The 17,953-nt window shown below is 50.3% G+C and overlaps 8 protein-coding genes across 8 annotated transcripts; 5 read left to right on the plus strand and 3 right to left on the minus strand.

The window, feature by feature from the left end:
• Positions 1 to 551: 551 nt before the first annotated feature.
• Positions 552 to 2,411, plus strand: N7518_006619 (uncharacterized protein; the record flags this gene model as incomplete). Its single annotated transcript, XM_057187546.1, has 1 exon — positions 552 to 2,411. One exon carries the CDS (start codon positions 552 to 554, stop codon positions 2,409 to 2,411), a length of 1,860 nt encoding a protein of 619 aa, XP_057039249.1.
• Positions 2,412 to 2,976: 565 nt separating this feature from the next.
• On the minus strand, positions 2,977 to 4,591 carry N7518_006620 (uncharacterized protein; the record flags this gene model as incomplete). The annotated part of the gene is made up of 2 exons (XM_057187547.1): positions 2,977 to 4,483; positions 4,554 to 4,591. The coding sequence occupies 2 exons, from the start codon at positions 4,589 to 4,591 to the stop codon at positions 2,977 to 2,979; spliced, it is 1,545 nt and encodes a 514-aa protein (XP_057039250.1).
• A 510-nt stretch (positions 4,592 to 5,101) lies between these two features.
• Positions 5,102 to 5,614, plus strand: N7518_006621 (mitochondrial 37S ribosomal protein uS8m; the record flags this gene model as incomplete). Its single annotated transcript, XM_057187548.1, has 1 exon — positions 5,102 to 5,614. The coding sequence occupies one exon, from the start codon at positions 5,102 to 5,104 to the stop codon at positions 5,612 to 5,614; it is 513 nt and encodes a 170-aa protein (XP_057039251.1).
• Positions 5,615 to 6,341: 727 nt separating this feature from the next.
• N7518_006622 (uncharacterized protein) lies at positions 6,342 to 7,133 on the plus strand (the record flags this gene model as incomplete). The annotated part of the gene is made up of 1 exon (XM_057187549.1): positions 6,342 to 7,133. The coding sequence occupies one exon, from the start codon at positions 6,342 to 6,344 to the stop codon at positions 7,131 to 7,133; it is 792 nt and encodes a 263-aa protein (XP_057039252.1).
• A 276-nt stretch (positions 7,134 to 7,409) lies between these two features.
• N7518_006623 (uncharacterized protein) lies at positions 7,410 to 8,614 on the plus strand (the record flags this gene model as incomplete). Its single annotated transcript, XM_057187550.1, has 3 exons — positions 7,410 to 7,932; positions 7,978 to 8,516; positions 8,573 to 8,614. The coding sequence occupies 3 exons, from the start codon at positions 7,410 to 7,412 to the stop codon at positions 8,612 to 8,614; spliced, it is 1,104 nt and encodes a 367-aa protein (XP_057039253.1).
• Positions 8,615 to 10,216: 1,602 nt separating this feature from the next.
• Positions 10,217 to 11,071, plus strand: N7518_006624 (uncharacterized protein; the record flags this gene model as incomplete). Its single annotated transcript, XM_057187551.1, has 1 exon — positions 10,217 to 11,071. One exon carries the CDS (start codon positions 10,217 to 10,219, stop codon positions 11,069 to 11,071), a length of 855 nt encoding a protein of 284 aa, XP_057039254.1.
• A 1,166-nt stretch (positions 11,072 to 12,237) lies between these two features.
• On the minus strand, positions 12,238 to 13,789 carry N7518_006625 (uncharacterized protein; the record flags this gene model as incomplete). The annotated part of the gene is made up of 4 exons (XM_057187552.1): positions 12,238 to 12,854; positions 12,915 to 13,261; positions 13,320 to 13,600; positions 13,658 to 13,789. 4 exons carry the CDS (start codon positions 13,787 to 13,789, stop codon positions 12,238 to 12,240), a joined length of 1,377 nt encoding a protein of 458 aa, XP_057039255.1.
• Positions 13,790 to 14,524: 735 nt separating this feature from the next.
• N7518_006626 (EF hand domain protein) lies at positions 14,525 to 17,887 on the minus strand (the record flags this gene model as incomplete). The annotated part of the gene is made up of 1 exon (XM_057187553.1): positions 14,525 to 17,887. One exon carries the CDS (start codon positions 17,885 to 17,887, stop codon positions 14,525 to 14,527), a length of 3,363 nt encoding a protein of 1,120 aa, XP_057039256.1.
• Positions 17,888 to 17,953: the final 66 nt, after the last annotated feature.

A 17,953-nucleotide genomic window follows, 5' to 3' on the forward strand; every position in this document is an offset into this window, starting at 1 on the left:
GTGAATAGGAGCAAATTAGGAAAATAATGCATATTCTGCCTCAGGCACACTATGCCCCTTACTCAAGATGAATATCCACTTGTAAAGGTGTTCAGATATCGTGGCATGTTTCAGACCTCACAGGGGGTCCCTGTCTCCGTACTTCATACTCCGTACAGCAAATTAATGTACTCAGACCCCCAGAGGATGAAATCACCTGTCACATAAAAATGAAAGCCCCTGAGACAGGGAGTTATGTATGGAGTAAGGCGTTGGCCTATTGGATGCGCTAGCCTGAACTAGCGCGTATGTATGTAATAGTTTTTGGATCGGCCCTTCTTCACACCTTGTACCTCTTGTCCTTTTGTCTCATACCAATTCTCTATCCGACTTTGACGCGTTGAACCCGAACCCTCCTGGGAACATGCAGTGGTATCTGCCTGTATCCGATTAGTCGTCACAACAATCCCGTTTCGACCTGATTTCAGGAGCACCCCTGTGCTCCGCATATGCGTTTTCAGATTCCCCTCGATTTGCATACCCGCCCTTGTTCGACTGACGTACGCTCAATAATGTCCGATAACAATCCCCATCACCCTGGCGTGCGCAGCTTGTTAGCCAAGTTTGAAGGTCAAAGCCCCATCGCCTCCCCGCCTCTCCGTGGCCGATCCCCAACTTCCTCAGACTCGTCAGCAACAGTTCGGCAGCTGTCCAAGGTCCGGGCTAGCTTTATCACTGTGGAGGGGGTCATTCAGTCGAATCCTTCTTCGCCGTTGAGGAAAACAAATGCGCGCAGCGACAGTCCTGGAATGTTTGGACCGAAAATCAACTCGGCGGATGCGGAGTCGGGACAGCAGGGCATGATCTCCCCCACCGCACTCAGTCGCCTAAACCACACAGAGAACGCGACTCTGGAACAGATAATGGCTGAGAGTCGACCGGCGGAGTCTATTGAAACCAAGCGTGAACGGAATCGGACTGCCAAGGAGGAAAGCGCGGCGCGCACCGAGACTGAAGTTCGGTCGCGAACCAGCCCGCGAAAGCAGACAGGGGGGTCAACCTCCGCAGGTTCCAAGTCACCAAGCTCCGACACTCCGTCGCAAAAGTCAGATTCATCAGTAGTGGTTAAGAGGAAGCTTTCTTCCGTTGGGTCTGCCCGCAATGCAGCCAGAAAGTCCGTGTCAACTACTGCAGCTTCAACTGGTGCGAAGGCTGCTTCTCACCATGCAAGCCCCAAGCCCACAGCTCGGGAAGTGGCTAAAGAGCGCGCCAACTCTCTCGCCCACAAGCCCAGTCGTGTCTCACTGAATCCCAAGCCAACAACAGCACGGTCAACCCGCGGCTCAGCACCGGCACAAGATACTTCAAAGCCTCATGCCGCAGGTGTATCCAGCAAGCCAGTATCCAAATCCCCATCGAAACCTGCGCGTGTACCCGGCTCGATGAATACGTCAACACGCGCGTCCACCGCTAAGCCAGGAAGCACAGCGGCTCCGAGCACTCGCACTACTACCAGTGCATCAACCCTCACAAGAAAACCTTCAACTCTCAAAGGCGCAGCTAAGGTTCAGTCGCGTGCCACTACTCCTAGTGCCAGCGTTCACAGACAAACTTCTCGCCCTTCGTTGTCCGCTCAAGCAGCTAGTGATACAAGCCCCAAACATGTCAATGAGGGTTTCCTTGCGAGAATGATGCGGCCTACTGCTAGCTCTGCGAACAAGACCCATCCCCAGGAAAAGACCGATGCAAAGCCTATCACCAGGACAACCTCTGTTTCCAGGTCCCCCAAGGCGTCGTCTGGGAGGGTGCCAGATCGTGGCGTCCACCAAGTGAAGCCTAAGACCACCGCCCTTCGATCTCAGAGTCAGAAATCCCAGGCTCTGAACAAGGAGACTGCGCCACCGAAAGATGGACAGAAACCTTCTCAAAAGAAACAGGAGATTGAGAAAGAGAACATTGTGGAACCTGAAACCGTGAACCTCGCTGCGATTGCGGCTGTGGAGACCGCTTCCCCTGCTCAGGTTGAGGAGACAGTGACCGAGAGCTCCTCTCCCATCCCAGTTGAAAATGCTACTGAGGTGCCGGCTGAGGTCGATGCTCCTGTTGAGGCCCATATTGAGCCCATCGCTGAGGATGCTGAGGAGGATAAGGCTGCTGAAACCACCACTACAACCGAAGAGATTGCAGCAGAGCCCGTGGCAATCCCAACGGCTGACGATCAAGTGAAGATCGGCGAGAAGCAAGAATCCTTGATTTCCGAGCCAGAGCTCCAGGCCGAGGCTCCCGAAAAAGAAGATGATGCGCCAGTGAAGGAATTTACTGTCCCTGAAGCTTTGACGGAGGTCGCCGAGCTCAAGTCCACTGATGAGCCTGCAACTGAGGCTGAATCGAGCAACGTCGCCATCGATATTGCCAATCTGGCATTGAACTAGACGCTCTGAATCAGAACTGCACTGCGTTCATCTCAAATGGATTTCGCTGGTCCATCTCCGCTTCTGGTAAAGTCTTGGAATAACCTTTTAATCTTCTCCGATAATACTCCTCCCCATTGTCTTCTATCTCACCAAGCGTGAGCCCCTTTCCATTCGTCGAGGCTTGCCCTCAACCTTTTCACCATCTATTCTTCCCTGTCTATCTCTTACTCTATGCTAGCATTTTCACATCTATCAGTGTTTTGGGTTGTCTTGTTATCCTTTGTTTATCTCTTGCATACTCTGTACCAATTTCTTGAGCATATTATTCTTAGCGCTTAGGGGCATTATCCAATTTAGCATCTTGATTTATCAATCTAGCGGGGCTCAAAGCTTTCATACTACCATTTTCTCGGTTCTTATTTAGTCGCTTCATTTTCTCATCAAATTGAGAAGCTAGATGATATTCCCATAGTACTGCTCAACAGCTGGCCTAGTAATAACAAGCACTCAATTGACCTTGACCAGCAGAGATCTCTTGAAAAATAAAGATGCAGATTCTCAAACTCCCACTTAAATAAAAGGCTCAAAGCTTCCTCTCAAGTTTCTTCAGGAACCTATTCACACCACCTTCCAACCGCTCTGCCCTGTCCTCCAATTTCCTCGGCCGCTGTCCAGGATTCTTCATGGCCTTCTGTGCATATTTCTGATAGTGAGAGTTAGCCTCCACTTCAGTGGGTCTATATAATTGGTTATGAATATCATATTCGGAGCCGAAACGCTGGTGTTGTTGTTGTTGTTGTTGTTGTTGTTGTTGTTGCTGTTGCTGCTGCTGCTGCTGCGCCTGAGTCTGGTCATAGGAATGATGCGAGAACCCGCCTATCGGCACCGTCGGTCCAGCCTGATATTGAGGCGGCGACTGGGCTTGGGCAGCCCCATAGACGTGTTGGTCATAGAGATGGGCATTCGGGTCCTGCGGCGGCGGAGCGAAGGACATGGAACCTTGGCGGCTGGAACTGTACTGTTGAGCTCCCTGTCCGCCAATGAACGACGGCGAGTATGAAGGCACAGGCATTCCCGGGCTGGAGCGGGCGGTGGAGAAAGAGTTTGAATGCTGTCCCGCACTGGGCGGAGGTGAGGCGAATGCTGGAGGGCCTGCGTATTGCAACCCCGGGGTTGAGGGGGGTGGGGACGCGAATCCGCCCACGACTCCTGCGCCCCCCATCATTTGGTGCGGGGGCGTATATGGCATGCCGCTGTCGGCTGCCACTGCGGCTGCGAGGCCGGTGCCGCTCATCCCGTCCTCTGGCGGCGGGGTCTTCTCGCGGTGTTGGATTGGCTCTGGGGCAGCTGGGGCGGCTGGATTGTACGGGAGCGGGGCAAAGCTAGCTGGTTCTTTTCTTTCCTCCGCGGGAGTAGAACCAGCGCTTAATTGTTGATCAACTGGAGGTCCGCTTGGAGGAGGTGGGGGAAAGCTGATGGTCTGTGGGAGGGCTTGTGCCACTGATGCCGCTGTGCTTGTAGGCTCGGATCGTGAGTTGCGTGTTTGACCATTCTGGTAGGCAGGGTCGGAGACTGCAACGGTTTCAAGTTGCTGGACTACAGAGCTCATGGTTTGCTGTGGCAGCGGTTCTGGCTCTCGGTCTGTCTCGACCTGGTCACTGGATAGAAGCCGGATGACAGTGTCCAGAAATTCGGTTGAATCTTCTTCGGTCCAGAAGTAGATATCCAATGTATGTAGGCGAGGGAAATCGCGGACATCTTTGGGGTCATCGCGTGGGTCTCCACTAGGCAGACGCCACTCATGTTGAAGGGTATCTTGTCCATATTGCTGTTGGGGCAAGGCCGTGTGAGTATCAACCGTTAATGTACAAAGTGTCGGGAATTGAGCAGAGTGTCGTATATGAACATTGTTCAAGCCCCCACAGAATGCATCCTGTTCTGGAGATCCTGGATTATTGGCAATTTCAACCCGGGACTTGTTCTGAGAAGCATCATGGTAAATATAAACATAGGAGCCTTTATCAAAACGGTGGTGATATGGTGAAGGTCTTCGGGTTGGCTCAGTGAAATAGTAGTGGATATCCGCAAAACTATCTCCGCCGTTAGACACAATCCGAGAACTGCTTCATATCGATCTGCGGGGAAGTCAGTTCAACTCACATAGTCACAAGGCGCTCTTCGCCCGCCGATGGTGGCATGTCTGACAATTCAAAGTATGGAATGCAAGTATACAACGAGAGCAGCAAGTAGTTGGGGGAAAGAAAAAGAGGGACTTACCTTTATTATTTATACCTTGGACTGAGGGGTACTCAACCTGTGAAACGCCAGCATCAACCGCCATGCAAGTTGGGCGCTTAGAAGATGAGTGTGATGTGATGTGATAGGACGGTACTTGTACTTGGCTATCACATCTATCCGCTGTGGGCGAGAAAGTACCGGTACCTGGACAAGACCGCGACCCGGAAGTACCTTTTATCCGAAAATTTCCATCCCAAATCATCGCATCTTCAATCGGCGCTACAACCACCTCCTGCCGTGTCTTTGCTTCCCCAGACAATTGCAGTCCATTGTGGTCCTTTTCGGTCTTCCCTTTCGTGTTATCTGGGATCTCCGTTCTTCTTCTCTTCCGAAATTGTTCAATTCCACCACTCTCTTTCCTCTCCGAACGGCCGCCGGTAGAGCTTAATTGCTGCCGTCGCGAAATCAAGATGTCGCTCGTCAACCTTTCTGCTGTCTGCTCCCACCTGAACAATGCTACCAAGGCCCGTCTCGCCCTCACCTCTATCCCTAACAGCAACCTCCACCTGAAGCTCTCCCTCGCCCTCCAAAACTCCGGCTACATCTCCTCGGTGGCCCGCGGAGGCCCGACTCCTCCTCCAGCCCATGGCATCCTCGGTTTCCCTGCAGTCAACGATGAGGTCGAAGGCATTGAGACAATAACGCGTGATAATGTCGCATCAAGGCGGCTGTGGCTGGGCCTGAAGTACTGGCAAAACGAGTCAGTCCTGGGCAAGATCCAGATGGTCAGCAAGCCCACCCGACGGGTGAACCTTGATGTGGAGGGACTGCGCCGAGTTGTGCGTGGTGAGCAATCCGGGTTTGTGGCCGGACTTCGCTCGCCGGGTGAGAGTCTGTACCTCTCTACAGACCGAGGGATTCTAGAAGCTCGCGAGTGTGTTGAGAAAAAGCTTGGTGGGCTGGTTTTGTGCCGTGTGCTATAAGTTTGTGATTGTCCTAGTGGCTAATCTCTGATTTGGGGGAGCTACCCACCGGGGAGATGTGTTTCTCTTCTTGCATTTACTTTGGAGTTTGTTGGTTAGTCGCAGCGCTTTCTCTTTTCGAGATTAGTCTTTTTGTGACTGTTGGGATAATACCTGGGTCAAGGATCTGTATATTAGATGTCTGCGTATCTCGCATTCTGTGTGCTCTGCTGGTGATTTTGCAGCTGTCCTCAATGTGACACAGTGTATAGATTATGACTTGAAATATGTCCGTACTCCCCATGGATGTGCTTACTACAATATAGTCGTAATCCTTCTCAGGCTGATTTTACAGGTATACTCATGTTTCCAATATTCCAGGAATGGTATGGTGTATTAAAGGCCATGACCAAATCATAGGCAAGAATAGTCCGCTACTTGTGCGGTCTCTGTTCTTCACAATGTAATTCAATAATCAAGTCTTACGGCAAAATCATCCAACGTATGAATATGGACTTCACTTTCTATTGAATCATGTTAGAATTTCGGGTCTCTCGCAAGTGTTTCGAGTCTACCGGAGCTTTTTTTTCCGGCCTGCAAACACTCCCAATGGTGATCCGTCCGTCTCTTGGGCTGTAATTTACGTTCTTCGACAATTTTCATCCTTTATCTCATCTCATCTTGGTCTTGTCCTCTCATGAAGGCTTTGTCCCCCTGACTTCAGTGATCGGGCAAAGAACTATCAACCATGGCTGAACCGCAGAGTGTTAAACGCGCGCGATCCAATACTATTGGCGATGCCCACAACACAACAACGCCATCATGGGAAGAGATCTCCCAGCGCGTCCAGACTCTCGACGAACAGAGTATCGCCAATATTCTCGTATACGCAGCGCAAATCCATCCTGATATCATGAACATGGTGGACCACGCCATTCATGTAAGCCGGGAGAGAGAGAGAAATACCATCATCAACTTCGACGAAGATTCGAGAGAAGTCTGGCAATTGATTAATATCACACATCGCTACGAGCGCAGTTCAAAGCAGTACGAAATAGCGGGCGATGTCGTTGAGGAAGTCGTCGATACCATCGAATCAATCGCGGAAGAGTGTGGACCTTCTGTAAACCCACAGACACGCTACAATGGGCTCTCCGTACTGCGAAAAATTGGCAAGACGATTGCGCTTTCTACCAAGGATACACTAGGCCGTGAGGTGCAGGAATCGTTCCAATCCGATAGCTCTCTTGTGGATGCGATGATAAAAATCATCAATTCTATGACAGCGGATGAAGTCCGAGCGATCAGAGAGGATAACTCAAGTCCAACAGCATTGTGGCCAAAATTACAGGAATTGGAAAAGCTGGCCGAGACTGAATGCATTCATCCTGGACTAGAAGAAGTGTTGGATCTATTGTATCCTGGTCGAGGTGAGGATGAAGAAGAAATGGATGAAGAGGGAGAGGAAGGGGAAGACGAGGACGATGATGGAAAGGAATTGGACACAGAGGAGTATGATGTCTATGAAGTGCAGCCATGAGAGGCATCTTTGGAATTGAACTAGATCATTGTTCAGGCATCAAGAATATAAGGACGGACTTCAATATGAGTGAACTAAATAGAAATCTCCGAGCATTTCAGTCGCTTCTCTCTAGCATCATGTCCAATATTATTTGAGGTGTTCTTAAGGTGATGCGGTACTGTGTTATGTCGTATGTAGTTGTGATGTCGCACAGTTTTGGCAATCCAGAGTTCGAGTTTCCCCCCACACCAAAGCCCCTCAAAGCTTCTCATATTCTCACCTTCAACTTCCAAAATGACTGACACAGCGAAGAAAGTCCTGATATCTGGTGGCACGGGTTTTGTAGGCTCGGCCGTGGTGCGGGCTCTTGCAGAAAAATACCCAAACTTTACCATCGCCGTCATCGACCAAAACCCTCCACGAGCCGAGCACGTCCTACCAGAAAGAACTACGTGGATCCAGGTGGATATTACTTCAACTGAAACATTGAGCAAAGCATTTGAGGCTGTGAAGCCAGATATCGTTGTCCACACTGCTGGAGTCGTCCCAGATCTGGCCGAACGGTTTGGTCGCCGACTGGAACAGGAGGTATGGAAGATCAACTTTGAAGGCACACGGAATATTCTGGATATATCCAAGCACAGCGGGGTTGAAGTATTCATATACACGAGCAGTTGCTGTGTGGTGATCGATGATACGCGTACCGCTCATCCTAACATCAATGAAGAATGGCCATCGGCATTTAGGTCAACCATATATGGAGAGTCCAAGGTTGGAACTACCGATCCCATCAGCAAGGTTCCCGGCATCGATATGAGTTAAATTACTAACACAATTTGGGATGGTACCTAGGCTGCTGCAGAAGCACTTGTTCTAAAGGCCTCAAGCAGTAAAATGGTGACATGTGCCCTCCGGCCATCGGTACTATGCGGACCAGGAGACTACCAGCTATTACCAGCTATCCACGCATGTATTGCCAAATATGAGACCCCTTTTTTGATCGGAGATGGCTTCAACCTGTGGGATATCACCCATGTCGACAATGCCGCCCATGCTCATATCCTAGCCATAGAGAATCTGCTATCATCTCGCACGGCTGCAGGCGAGGCATTTTTCATTCAGAATAACGAACCTATCGCCTTTCGTGATTTTTGTCTGGCAATTTGGGCGCATTTTGGGCATGTCCCCCCTTTTCAAATGCATATCCCTAAGAGTCTGGCTTACTTCGCCGGGTTGGTGTGTGAGACTGTCACCTGGTTGACGGGAACAACGACAACTTTGAGCCGTGGAAGTGTACAAGATGCATGCGCCATTCGATATGCCAGTGGCAACAAAGCCAAGGAGATTCTGGGGTACGAGGCGCGCATAGGTATCGAGGAAGCCATCCGTTTGAGTTGCGAGGTAAGTAAACACCAAGCGTAACCTTTTCTATTGCCGTACCCAACAAAGCAATTTAGGATTATGCTTCTCGTCTCGGGTTCGAATTGCCTCCTCAATAGTCAAAGTCGACAAAAACAGTAACGTCCATGTTGATGGATAATCACATATAGTTTCCGGATCACCGGCAAATGACTAGGGTTAAGGACATCCTGGAAATACTTCGCTAATTATGATTTTCTGGGGCTTGAGAGGCGTTCCTTGGCTTGAATGATCTCATCAGATCTCCTTTTGCCGTCCAGGGTTTTATTGATAACGATATTTCTAGACATTCTCGACCTTGGAAGATGGACATTGGGCTTCTTGTTGGGCTGCAAGGGTAGATCGCATGCCATCGGAACAGCTGAGCTCTCCACAATTGGAAAATCTGGTATCTAATTTCGTCTTTGTTTCACCCGGATCTTCAGAAGAGTCTCCAGAAGGGCGAGAGACATGGCCCATGCGGCTTATTGCATTGGGCCCCAAAAAGCCCGAGTGCCCAACCCAGATTAACTGCGCGCGTCAGGATTTCCATTTGCTACCTCGAGTCATCTTTTCATTTCTTCCAGGACCTTCGCGGGTGCAGATCGCCTCTATCTGCACATTTGGGTATCCATAGGTCGATGTCCAATTCCAGAACCCCTGTCCTTGCATTTCCTACCCAACATCAGCCTTGCTGCCCGAGGCATTGCCCCAATACAATTCTCGAACAGATGTTGGTGCGGCACCGGCAGATACTAGTGCTCCTCCCTTGATCCATGAAGATCGAGACTTTCGATGGAATGTTTACCGTCCGCATTCATGTCATGCACCCACAGAGGCGTCTCACGGCGCCTCGGCTGCCAACGAGCTTTACACACCGGTCTTATTCTTAATCGATCGGGATCTTCAAATGTACACAGTACGGATAGTTCATGTGTTACGCAATTGGGTTTCTTGAAATCGACAATGTGCAGGCAACACAGGCCTCATCTCCATATTTTGTCTCCACTAACGCCACTGGCGTAAAGTCCTCTAGCGCGGCTCTGAATCCAGTTATACTGCCGTTGCATACATCCGGGTGGGCTCTGATCCCCTTTGTCAGGCACACTTATCGATTTGTCCAACCCGGGAAAAGTGCCTTTAAAAAAAAAGGAACTATAATATACCTCCCCTTTGCTCGTTGGTGAATTCATCGAGAACTTTCTCGATAGATATCTTCTTTTCCTCGCTACTCTTCTGAATCTTATTCTCACTTGTTATATTAGGCTGTGGTACTACTACGGTCTTACTTCCTTCATGCTTCCTGTCCTTCCTCATCCATTGGCGGCTGGACCAGGCTATCCATTCTCAGCAAGTCTCGGTTCTTGTGCAAGCTCTATCAACCCTAAATTTGATACTCGGTCTCTCCATAGGTTAGCAGAATCAGCATCGCTTCTCTATTTCCGTGCCAAAACTCTTTGGAATCCGAAACTCATACTCCGTAGCAGCACCATGGCTCAGCACCCTATGTATGGAAACCCAGCAACCACCCCGCTGGTCTATCAACAAAGGTATTGTTTGGCCGTCGTTCATTCCATTGCAAATTCCTCCCAGGCTGTCATCGACAAAAATCGATTTCGTTCCTTTTGCTAAGCGGCGAAAGGTCACCATCTACTCCCCACGGGTATGGCTACAGAGACGACCGTCAAGTGCCTTTCGGTCCAATGGATTCTAACCGTCAGGCCCATTACCATGGAGGCCCAGTCCTTCCGGATGGCCACAACCTCATGATGAGCCCACCTGCGGCACGTTTATCCTACCCCCCAGCTGGACTGGTCCACGTACAACCCAGGACTCATGAATGGAGCCACCCAAACCAGATGCCTCGGGAATCCCCGAGGCGGGACCTTGGAACAATGAGCGCCCCGGAAACCCCGGAGTATATCATGGAAAGAAACAGCCAGCGGACCGGCGAGAGATCCAGAGGAAGCCCACACTATCATTCCCAGAGACGGACATCCAACCGGGATGAATTTGATGGCCCGCATCAGTTCCTGGAGCCGCCTTCTCCACAGGCTGTCGCAGCCCAGGATAAAGAGCTGCCCCAGCTCCCTACTAACCTCGATGCCGGCGAGCAAGACAGCATTCTCCACAAGGTCAACGACCGCCTGTCCCAGTGTGCCTATGACTTCATCGCAAAATACCAGTTCCGGGTTCCTATCGAGCAGGACAAGAGACCCGTCAAGGTCCCCTCGGACCGCGAGTGGACCGAGTGGGTATACCTCTTGAAGCGGCTGGCTACCACACGCCGCATCCCGGCTCATCTCTTGTACAACCGCCAAATTAAGCAGCTCATCACTGTCCTGGAGAACTCCCTGGAGATGCGCCATGCTGCCAAGCACCAGTCTAGGCCAGTCAAGGACGACCGCAACGTGCTGCAGCTCATTTCGGCGGGGACTCAGGTTGCGAAGATCCTTAGGGATTCTAGCGCCATGCAGTATCTCGATAGTCTTTATGTGGACACCGAGAAATTGATCCTAGACCGACGCGGCCGTCGTGTAAGATTCGCAAACACTTGAATCCACTGGAAAATGGCCGTTTTTAAACCCTCCGCTTGGATTCCACTGTTCACTTTTTGTTGTCTTCCCGTGGAAGCCCATTGGATTGTCCTGTTTTTCTCTGCTTTCCTTTTTTCCAAGTCCAATTTCGGGATACTCCACTGTCAAGTTTTGAACCCCCTTGGAGGGAAAGTCTTGGTGATTTCCTATCAGGACAAAAAGAGCCCAAGCAGCTACCCAGCCCAGACGAAGGAAGGATTGGAACTCAACCCCTTCAGGCTGGAAAACGATCGACCAGATCGCCGCATGTCAGAATGTTTACATCTGCCCCGGAATTATGTGACAGCCAGTACAAAAGAGATCAGTAATAGGGTGGATTTGTTTGTTTTTTCAGTTTGGTTTCTATTTTCATTATGGCGTTCGGGTTGGTTGTCTTGATATCTTTTTATGCTTCATGCTTCATGCTTCATATGTTTCCCTTATGCCACACGACTATGCCATACGACTATGTCATGATTTCGGGTTTTTTGGTTGTATGCAGTACGAGGTTATGTTTGTGATTTACGTTGTCTCCAATTTGATTCGCTTGGGTGGTCCATTTCTGTTTTTCCCTCTGCTAATATTCCATACGTTCCAGGTTTTGGGCTGCATTGTTCCTCCACAAGTATAGTCTCATGGCTCTACTGGGCTGTATATACTACAGCTTCACCCAATTGACTCGGACTTTTAAAGAAAGGGCCAAAAAGAAACAAAGAAAAGACGAAAAAATAGTTTCCCTGGGAATCGAACCCAGAACCTTTCCGGAACACTTGCGAATCGCATTTGTTAACGGAAAATCATAACCGCTAGACCAGGAAACTGCTCGGCCACTTGGGCCAATTGATGGAAGTCACAGCCATCTTTGGCTTTATGAACTATATTTAGTGGTATGATAACAACTACATCCATCAGCGATGGATTTATTCACCATAAAATAATAACTCCATGGTCATTCCAGGGTTAGATGCTAATATAGTACCAGTAATTAAAAGGTGGATCTATGTGAAGAGTTTGAGGCATCTATTCTAATTCAATTCCATCTATATATTAGGACATGAATATCGACATGAGCAACTGTATTACATTCGTAGCAACAATCACCAGGATTGTTTCTTTGCCAAATCCTGATTTGACAACAAAAATGCATATTAGTTCTTCCCCTCGGAATCGATTACCACTCTCTGAGCTTCCAGACTACTGTTGTCTGTTTGTTCCTCTTCCTCCGCCTCGAGCTCGGCGACATTCCAGTTGCCGAACACCGCCATAAGCGTGAAGGGGACTGTAGCACCCCATAGTGCAAAGCCTAGCGCCATCTGGTTGATGTTGGCCCAGTGGGTTGTGCCGACCGCGTAGGCAATCGTGCTGCCGATGGACTCCCATGATCTCAGGATGCCGGTTGTTCTGGCGATATCGCCATCTTTCTGCGCTCCCTTGATCTCGGCCATCAACCAATAGATGTATGTCTGCAGCATCTCATAGAAGAACCGGAAAAAGATATAGACGGTGAAAGCCGAGTTGAAGAAGGGGCCATCACCCAAGTCGAAGGCCGGGGGATCGGTCATGCGGGAGAGTTTCGACTCGACGATGGCGTTCCATGTCCAAGACGTTGTGACAAACACAGCGACGAATATGTATACAACTTTGGATCTGGTTCTTCGAGACATAAACTTCATATCGAGGAATAAGCCCGTCACTATGTTGGCGCTGGCGCCGACCACAGCTGTGAGGAAAGACGCAAGGGCCCTGGAGCGGACGGTGAAATAAGCTAGGTTTACTGTCAGCGACGCCATTCATTACCGAGAAAGGAGGATTGGAGATGTCATACTTGTCAAATAGTTTCCCTGATAAGTTGCACCAAACTGTCCGGCGAGGAACACCGGAATGAGTAGCAGCATGTACTTATTCGAAAGCTGCTTCCAGATAGCGCGAGCCTCGATAGACAAGCTCGTTTTCTTCATGTAAGGGATCTTGGTGCCATTGCTTCTGATAACATCTTGTGGCTGTGACAACAGCAACGCAAATGGAGCACCGAGGGATGAGATGGCAACAAGCCCCAAGTATGTTGTGTAGGTGACCTTGCCGACATGCGCAGTCTTGACATTGAGAGCGAGGGATATGGCACCGCCAACAAGCGGTCCCATCTGCCGGATAGACATCCAGATTCCAACGTACCTAACATAAAAAAGGTCAGTGGGATATACGACTGGATGGTTTGGGAGTCTCGACTTACCGGCCTCTTTTCTCCTCCTCTGGATATCCGACTGCAATGGCAGCCTCACTAGCCCATAGAAGAGACGCTCCAATTCCACAAAGAGCGGCCGCGAGCAAGAGAAACCACTCATTGCCATAACGATTGTTGCAGTATAGACCAGCCGCATAGGGTGTGTAGAATGCGGCTCCGATGAACAAGGTCCATTTCGCGGTGATCTTATTGGTGACACCGCCGGCAAGGAAACAGCCTACGGACATGAGTCCGTATGTCAAGGCATTGGCGGCATTGTTCAAGTAAGGCTGCACAATGATATGTTAGCGGTAGTTGAGCAGATCCCCAACACTCCAATGACTTACTTTGGCATTTCCTCCAGCTCCAAGATTATTGAGAGCAGTCCAGATACCGGGTTCGCAGAAGGCTACTAATCCCACGATGACAATCTGGAATAGACATGACCGGTATAAGCGGGTCACACGTTCGAGAATCATGATGGATGTGAGAGGTATACAATCCGGAAATATACCGGAGACAGCCACTATTAGTACTACATGGCGATGGGGAGCCAAGATCACAGAATTATTTTGAACGAAAAGAACACAGCACGTCAGAACCCATTATAATCGCGATATCTTGGTTTTATCTTTCGCCGGTAGAGCCCCACAGCTACTAGGAGGATAACTGGTGCTCAGTTGTATACTGGAGACACTTGAAGAACTCTGAATTAGTGTCGAATCGGTAACGGGAAATACGGAGTCGTGGGAGATAATCGTCGATATCCGAGGTTCGGAATGGTGCAAAGTGAGCCATTCGTCTCCAAAAGCACGTAATATTGGGGGGCGTGTCGACAGGGCCGGGCCACAACAGACTTACTTACGAGTTATTTACTCTTGTTATATGATATGTACCTTGTTTGAAATATGTTGTAGTATCTTGGCAGGATGAGGTCTTGGAAACTCCGTTATAGGACTTTATAAGAGATGTTATAGGCTATAAAATGTCTTGGCCAGTAGATCTTGGGGCCCGCCGACTTCTCTCCTATTTCCTACGGAGGAGTCCGTCGTTAAGAATTGCAAGGTTAAATTAGAAGCTCGGAAAATCAGACGTTTATTTTTTTGTAGTTCTGTTGTAGCCAAATTGTCATTGTACTAACAAATCCGCTTCAATTCCCAAGTACCGCTAAATTACAATAATGTACACCTAGGTTAATCTAGGAAATCCGAGAATCAAAAGCTAGCCATCTCAATCCAACTGGCCACAAATGCCAGTCGGCGCCCTCGATCAGCAGCCATACGGCGCGAGAACTCTTCAAAGTTAAGTCTCGCACCGTGACCACGTTCCTTGTTTTCACGTTCCACCTGGTCCAAATAGACCCACCGAGCTAGAGTCCGGGGCGAAGGTCGGCGTGGGGCAGTGTCACGAGGCAGGTCATTGACCCGATGAGGAGGTGGGAGTGGTTGCATAGGAGAAGGAGGAAGCTTGGGGGCTGTGGCTTCGGCTTCTGGGGAGGAGCGGGGAGAAGATGGGGCGGGAAGAGAGATGGTCCCGGGCTGGAGTCGGAACCGATCAGGGAGATCAGGGTTTGTGCTTCTAATTGGTGATTCCTCCAAGTCGGAGTCTGATTCAGCAATCACTTCCTGGGTCATCACGAATGGCTCGTCGGGACGATGCTGTGGGAGAGTTGGATCGTAGTGGAGTCTTTCTTCTTCAACAACCGGGCTGGATGGCCCCACACCAGACGCAGAGGCAGCGACATCATCGCCATAATCAGACGAAGTGGCGGACGTTGTGGCGGATTCCACATATGGTCGTGCTTGCCCAAATCCAGTATCTCTTTCGGGATCGGCGAGATGAGTTGGTCGCACGTCGTCATCGTCTTCATACTCATCCTCATCACCCTCATCTGAAACGGTGGGCCCCGGCGACGGAGCTAGCACTGGTCCGGTATTCTCAGGTACCAGGACTGGGCTCCGAATCTGGTAACCAGCGCGCTGTAATAGATCATCAAGTGGCTGACTGTTGATAATTTCCTCGAGTTCCTCCTCCACTGGGGGATTCTCAGTTGTGGTGCGTTTTGAGGGGTCCTCTTTTGCTGCGAGTTCAATCTCGCGGGCCCACAACTTGCGATCAGCTTTCGTGCGATAGACCTCCATCATAAGGTCCTCTTTTGGCTTGAATAGAATATCTAGAAGCTCGTTGAATCCCTGTTGCGTGACTTGATACAGGATTTCTTTCCCAACGTCCCTTTCGACCTCTGGGATTTCAAAGCCACCCCATCGCTCGCCAACAGGAATACTCCGGGACGAGGTGGATGGGTTAGATCGAATGTCGTACTCATCGTCGTTGAGATCATCCTGGAATCGCACCTTGGACGAGGACCGCGAACGGAAAGAGGGTGGGCGCGATACCGATTCATCTAGGTCTTCATCATCGCTGGAGTCATCGATGACCGGATCCCTTTCATACCCTGCAGGGATAGTGGCGCCATCTTCTTCGTCTGTATAGAAAGCCCGGCGCCTCCAACGTTCGTCAATTCCACGCTGACGAGCGTCAAACACACGTCTCTGATCGTCTTCGCGCATTCTATGATAAACAGCATCCGCGACGCGAGCCCGATCAATTGGATCCGTGATTTCCCGAGCGGGAATATAGGTCCCGAGAGCTGCAATGATATCTTCTTCGAGGATGTGTTCAACTGGGGGCCAGGTGCCACTGGCCACCGACGAGCTAGATTGGTCTGATCCACTCTCGCTAGCACCATCCTCATCTTCTTCTTCGTCGTCTTCATTTTGGTCACTCTCTATGGCATCTGACGGGCGAGGAGTAGTCTCGGCGGGTGCTAGTAATGTAGATGGGAACAATGGCCTCATTCGACTAAATTGTGCTCTGACAGCAGCATCACCCACGACCAAATGCCGATCACCAGTATCATCTCCGTCCTGTCGCAAGATTCCTTCATTGTCAATGATTTCCATGTCCCCCTCAGAATTCATACTCTTGCCTTCGCCTGTGCGAGAACGTTCACCTGAAGGGATGCTGCCAGGGAACGCAGAGCTGATAGGCTGGCTACCAAGTACCACATCACGGGCTCCACCCTCTAGGAAGTCATCCTCCATGCCAGCAACCATGTCCCTTGTAAGCTCTCGGCTCAGCGCATAGTATGCCCTGAAAACCCGAAGGAAGTCCTTGCGTTCGACGAAGCCATCCCCATCGATGTCGTAGCCGCGGAACACCCGTCGCAGCCGTTCGTCATTGCTTTTATTGTTGAGACTGGCCAAGCCCTTCAGGAATTCCTCAAACCCGATAAGATTGTCGCCATTGGTATCATAGAATGCGAACATTCGGTCGTAAATGAGACTCGGAGACGGCGGCCGGATAGAAGTATTAGGCACAAAGCATCGGTCGAATGTTTTGCGATCGATGGCCATATGCAACTTGTTCGGATCGTTCGCCCACTCATAATTGGCCAAACAGCGGAACTGATCCCAGAGTGCATCAAGCTCCGTGTTTTCGAAATTGCAGTCTTTCATAAGACGCTTGGCAAGAGGGCGTGGAAGACTGCGCGGGAGCATTGAAGGCTTCCCGGGATACCATACAGGCTGGGATTGACGAGGGTTTCCTAAGAATGGGGCTGGAATCCGCACTTTGTAGAACAAATGTGTTTTGATATGGACCTGCATTGCCTCGCACGTCTCACAGAGATCGTAGTCGATGCAATTGGCACATCGGTATCTGATACCCTGAATCGGCATGGCACCACAGCTGTTGCAAGTAACCCCACGATGGATATAGCCGTCCCTCCGCGCCTGATCCTCAGCAATATGGTAAAGTAGGTTAAGCAGGTTTTGACCTTCCCTATTGGAAGGATCGTTGTTTCCATCACGCCATGAGAAGACGCTCTGGTCGTCCACCACTGTCTCACCGCCGTCAATATTTTGTGCAGGGGCAGACACGTCTGGAAAAGTGGAGGTTGAGAGAGTGACACGTTCACCGTTCTGTCGTCGCCGACGCAGCTCTTCGCCGTAATTCGTATCTCCGTTGAACCGGACCAGAGCCCTTTCAATACCAGCTCGGGAGATACCTCGGCGTTGGAGTTGTTCTGTCAGGTATGTTCTTTCTGCGGTATCCTCTGGGAGAATATGTGCAGATGGGAAATCGAGTGCAAGGAAGGATTCAAGAAACGTATCCTCCATCATCTCGCGCATGCGCTCTGCATGAGCAGGCGGGACGCCCACTTCTTCCATTAGCTGGTCGCGTGTTGCGAGGAGTGATGGAAGAAGACCGCTCTCCACGCGACGCCCATCCTCCGTCTCGATGCGAAATGTCCCATATACACCATTCTGACGCTCTAGCTGTTCAAGGTGGGTAATGGCTCGATAAGACGGAGTATCAGCGATCCCAGGTTCTTCGGCTTCGGTTGGTCTCGTCCGGCGCACAGCATTTCGACGTCGGAGTGAACTTGATGACGGCTGCGAAATGACATTGTTGTGAACATAGAGAATCGCATAGGCAGCAGCGACACCAGTGAAGAGGTAGAGGATAGGTCGATATCGTGCTAGTGAGACTGGCCCTGGGCGCGAGTCGGACATGACGGAGGTTTGGTGGAATTTGAGCTAGCGGAAGCTACAAAAAAACATCAGGAACACAAGGTGTAG

The sequence above is a fragment of the Penicillium psychrosexuale genome (assembly GCF_028828465.1).
Source record: "Penicillium psychrosexuale strain IBT 29551 chromosome Unknown utg000004l, whole genome shotgun sequence".
Classification (NCBI taxonomy): Eukaryota; Fungi; Ascomycota; class Eurotiomycetes; order Eurotiales; family Aspergillaceae; genus Penicillium; species Penicillium psychrosexuale.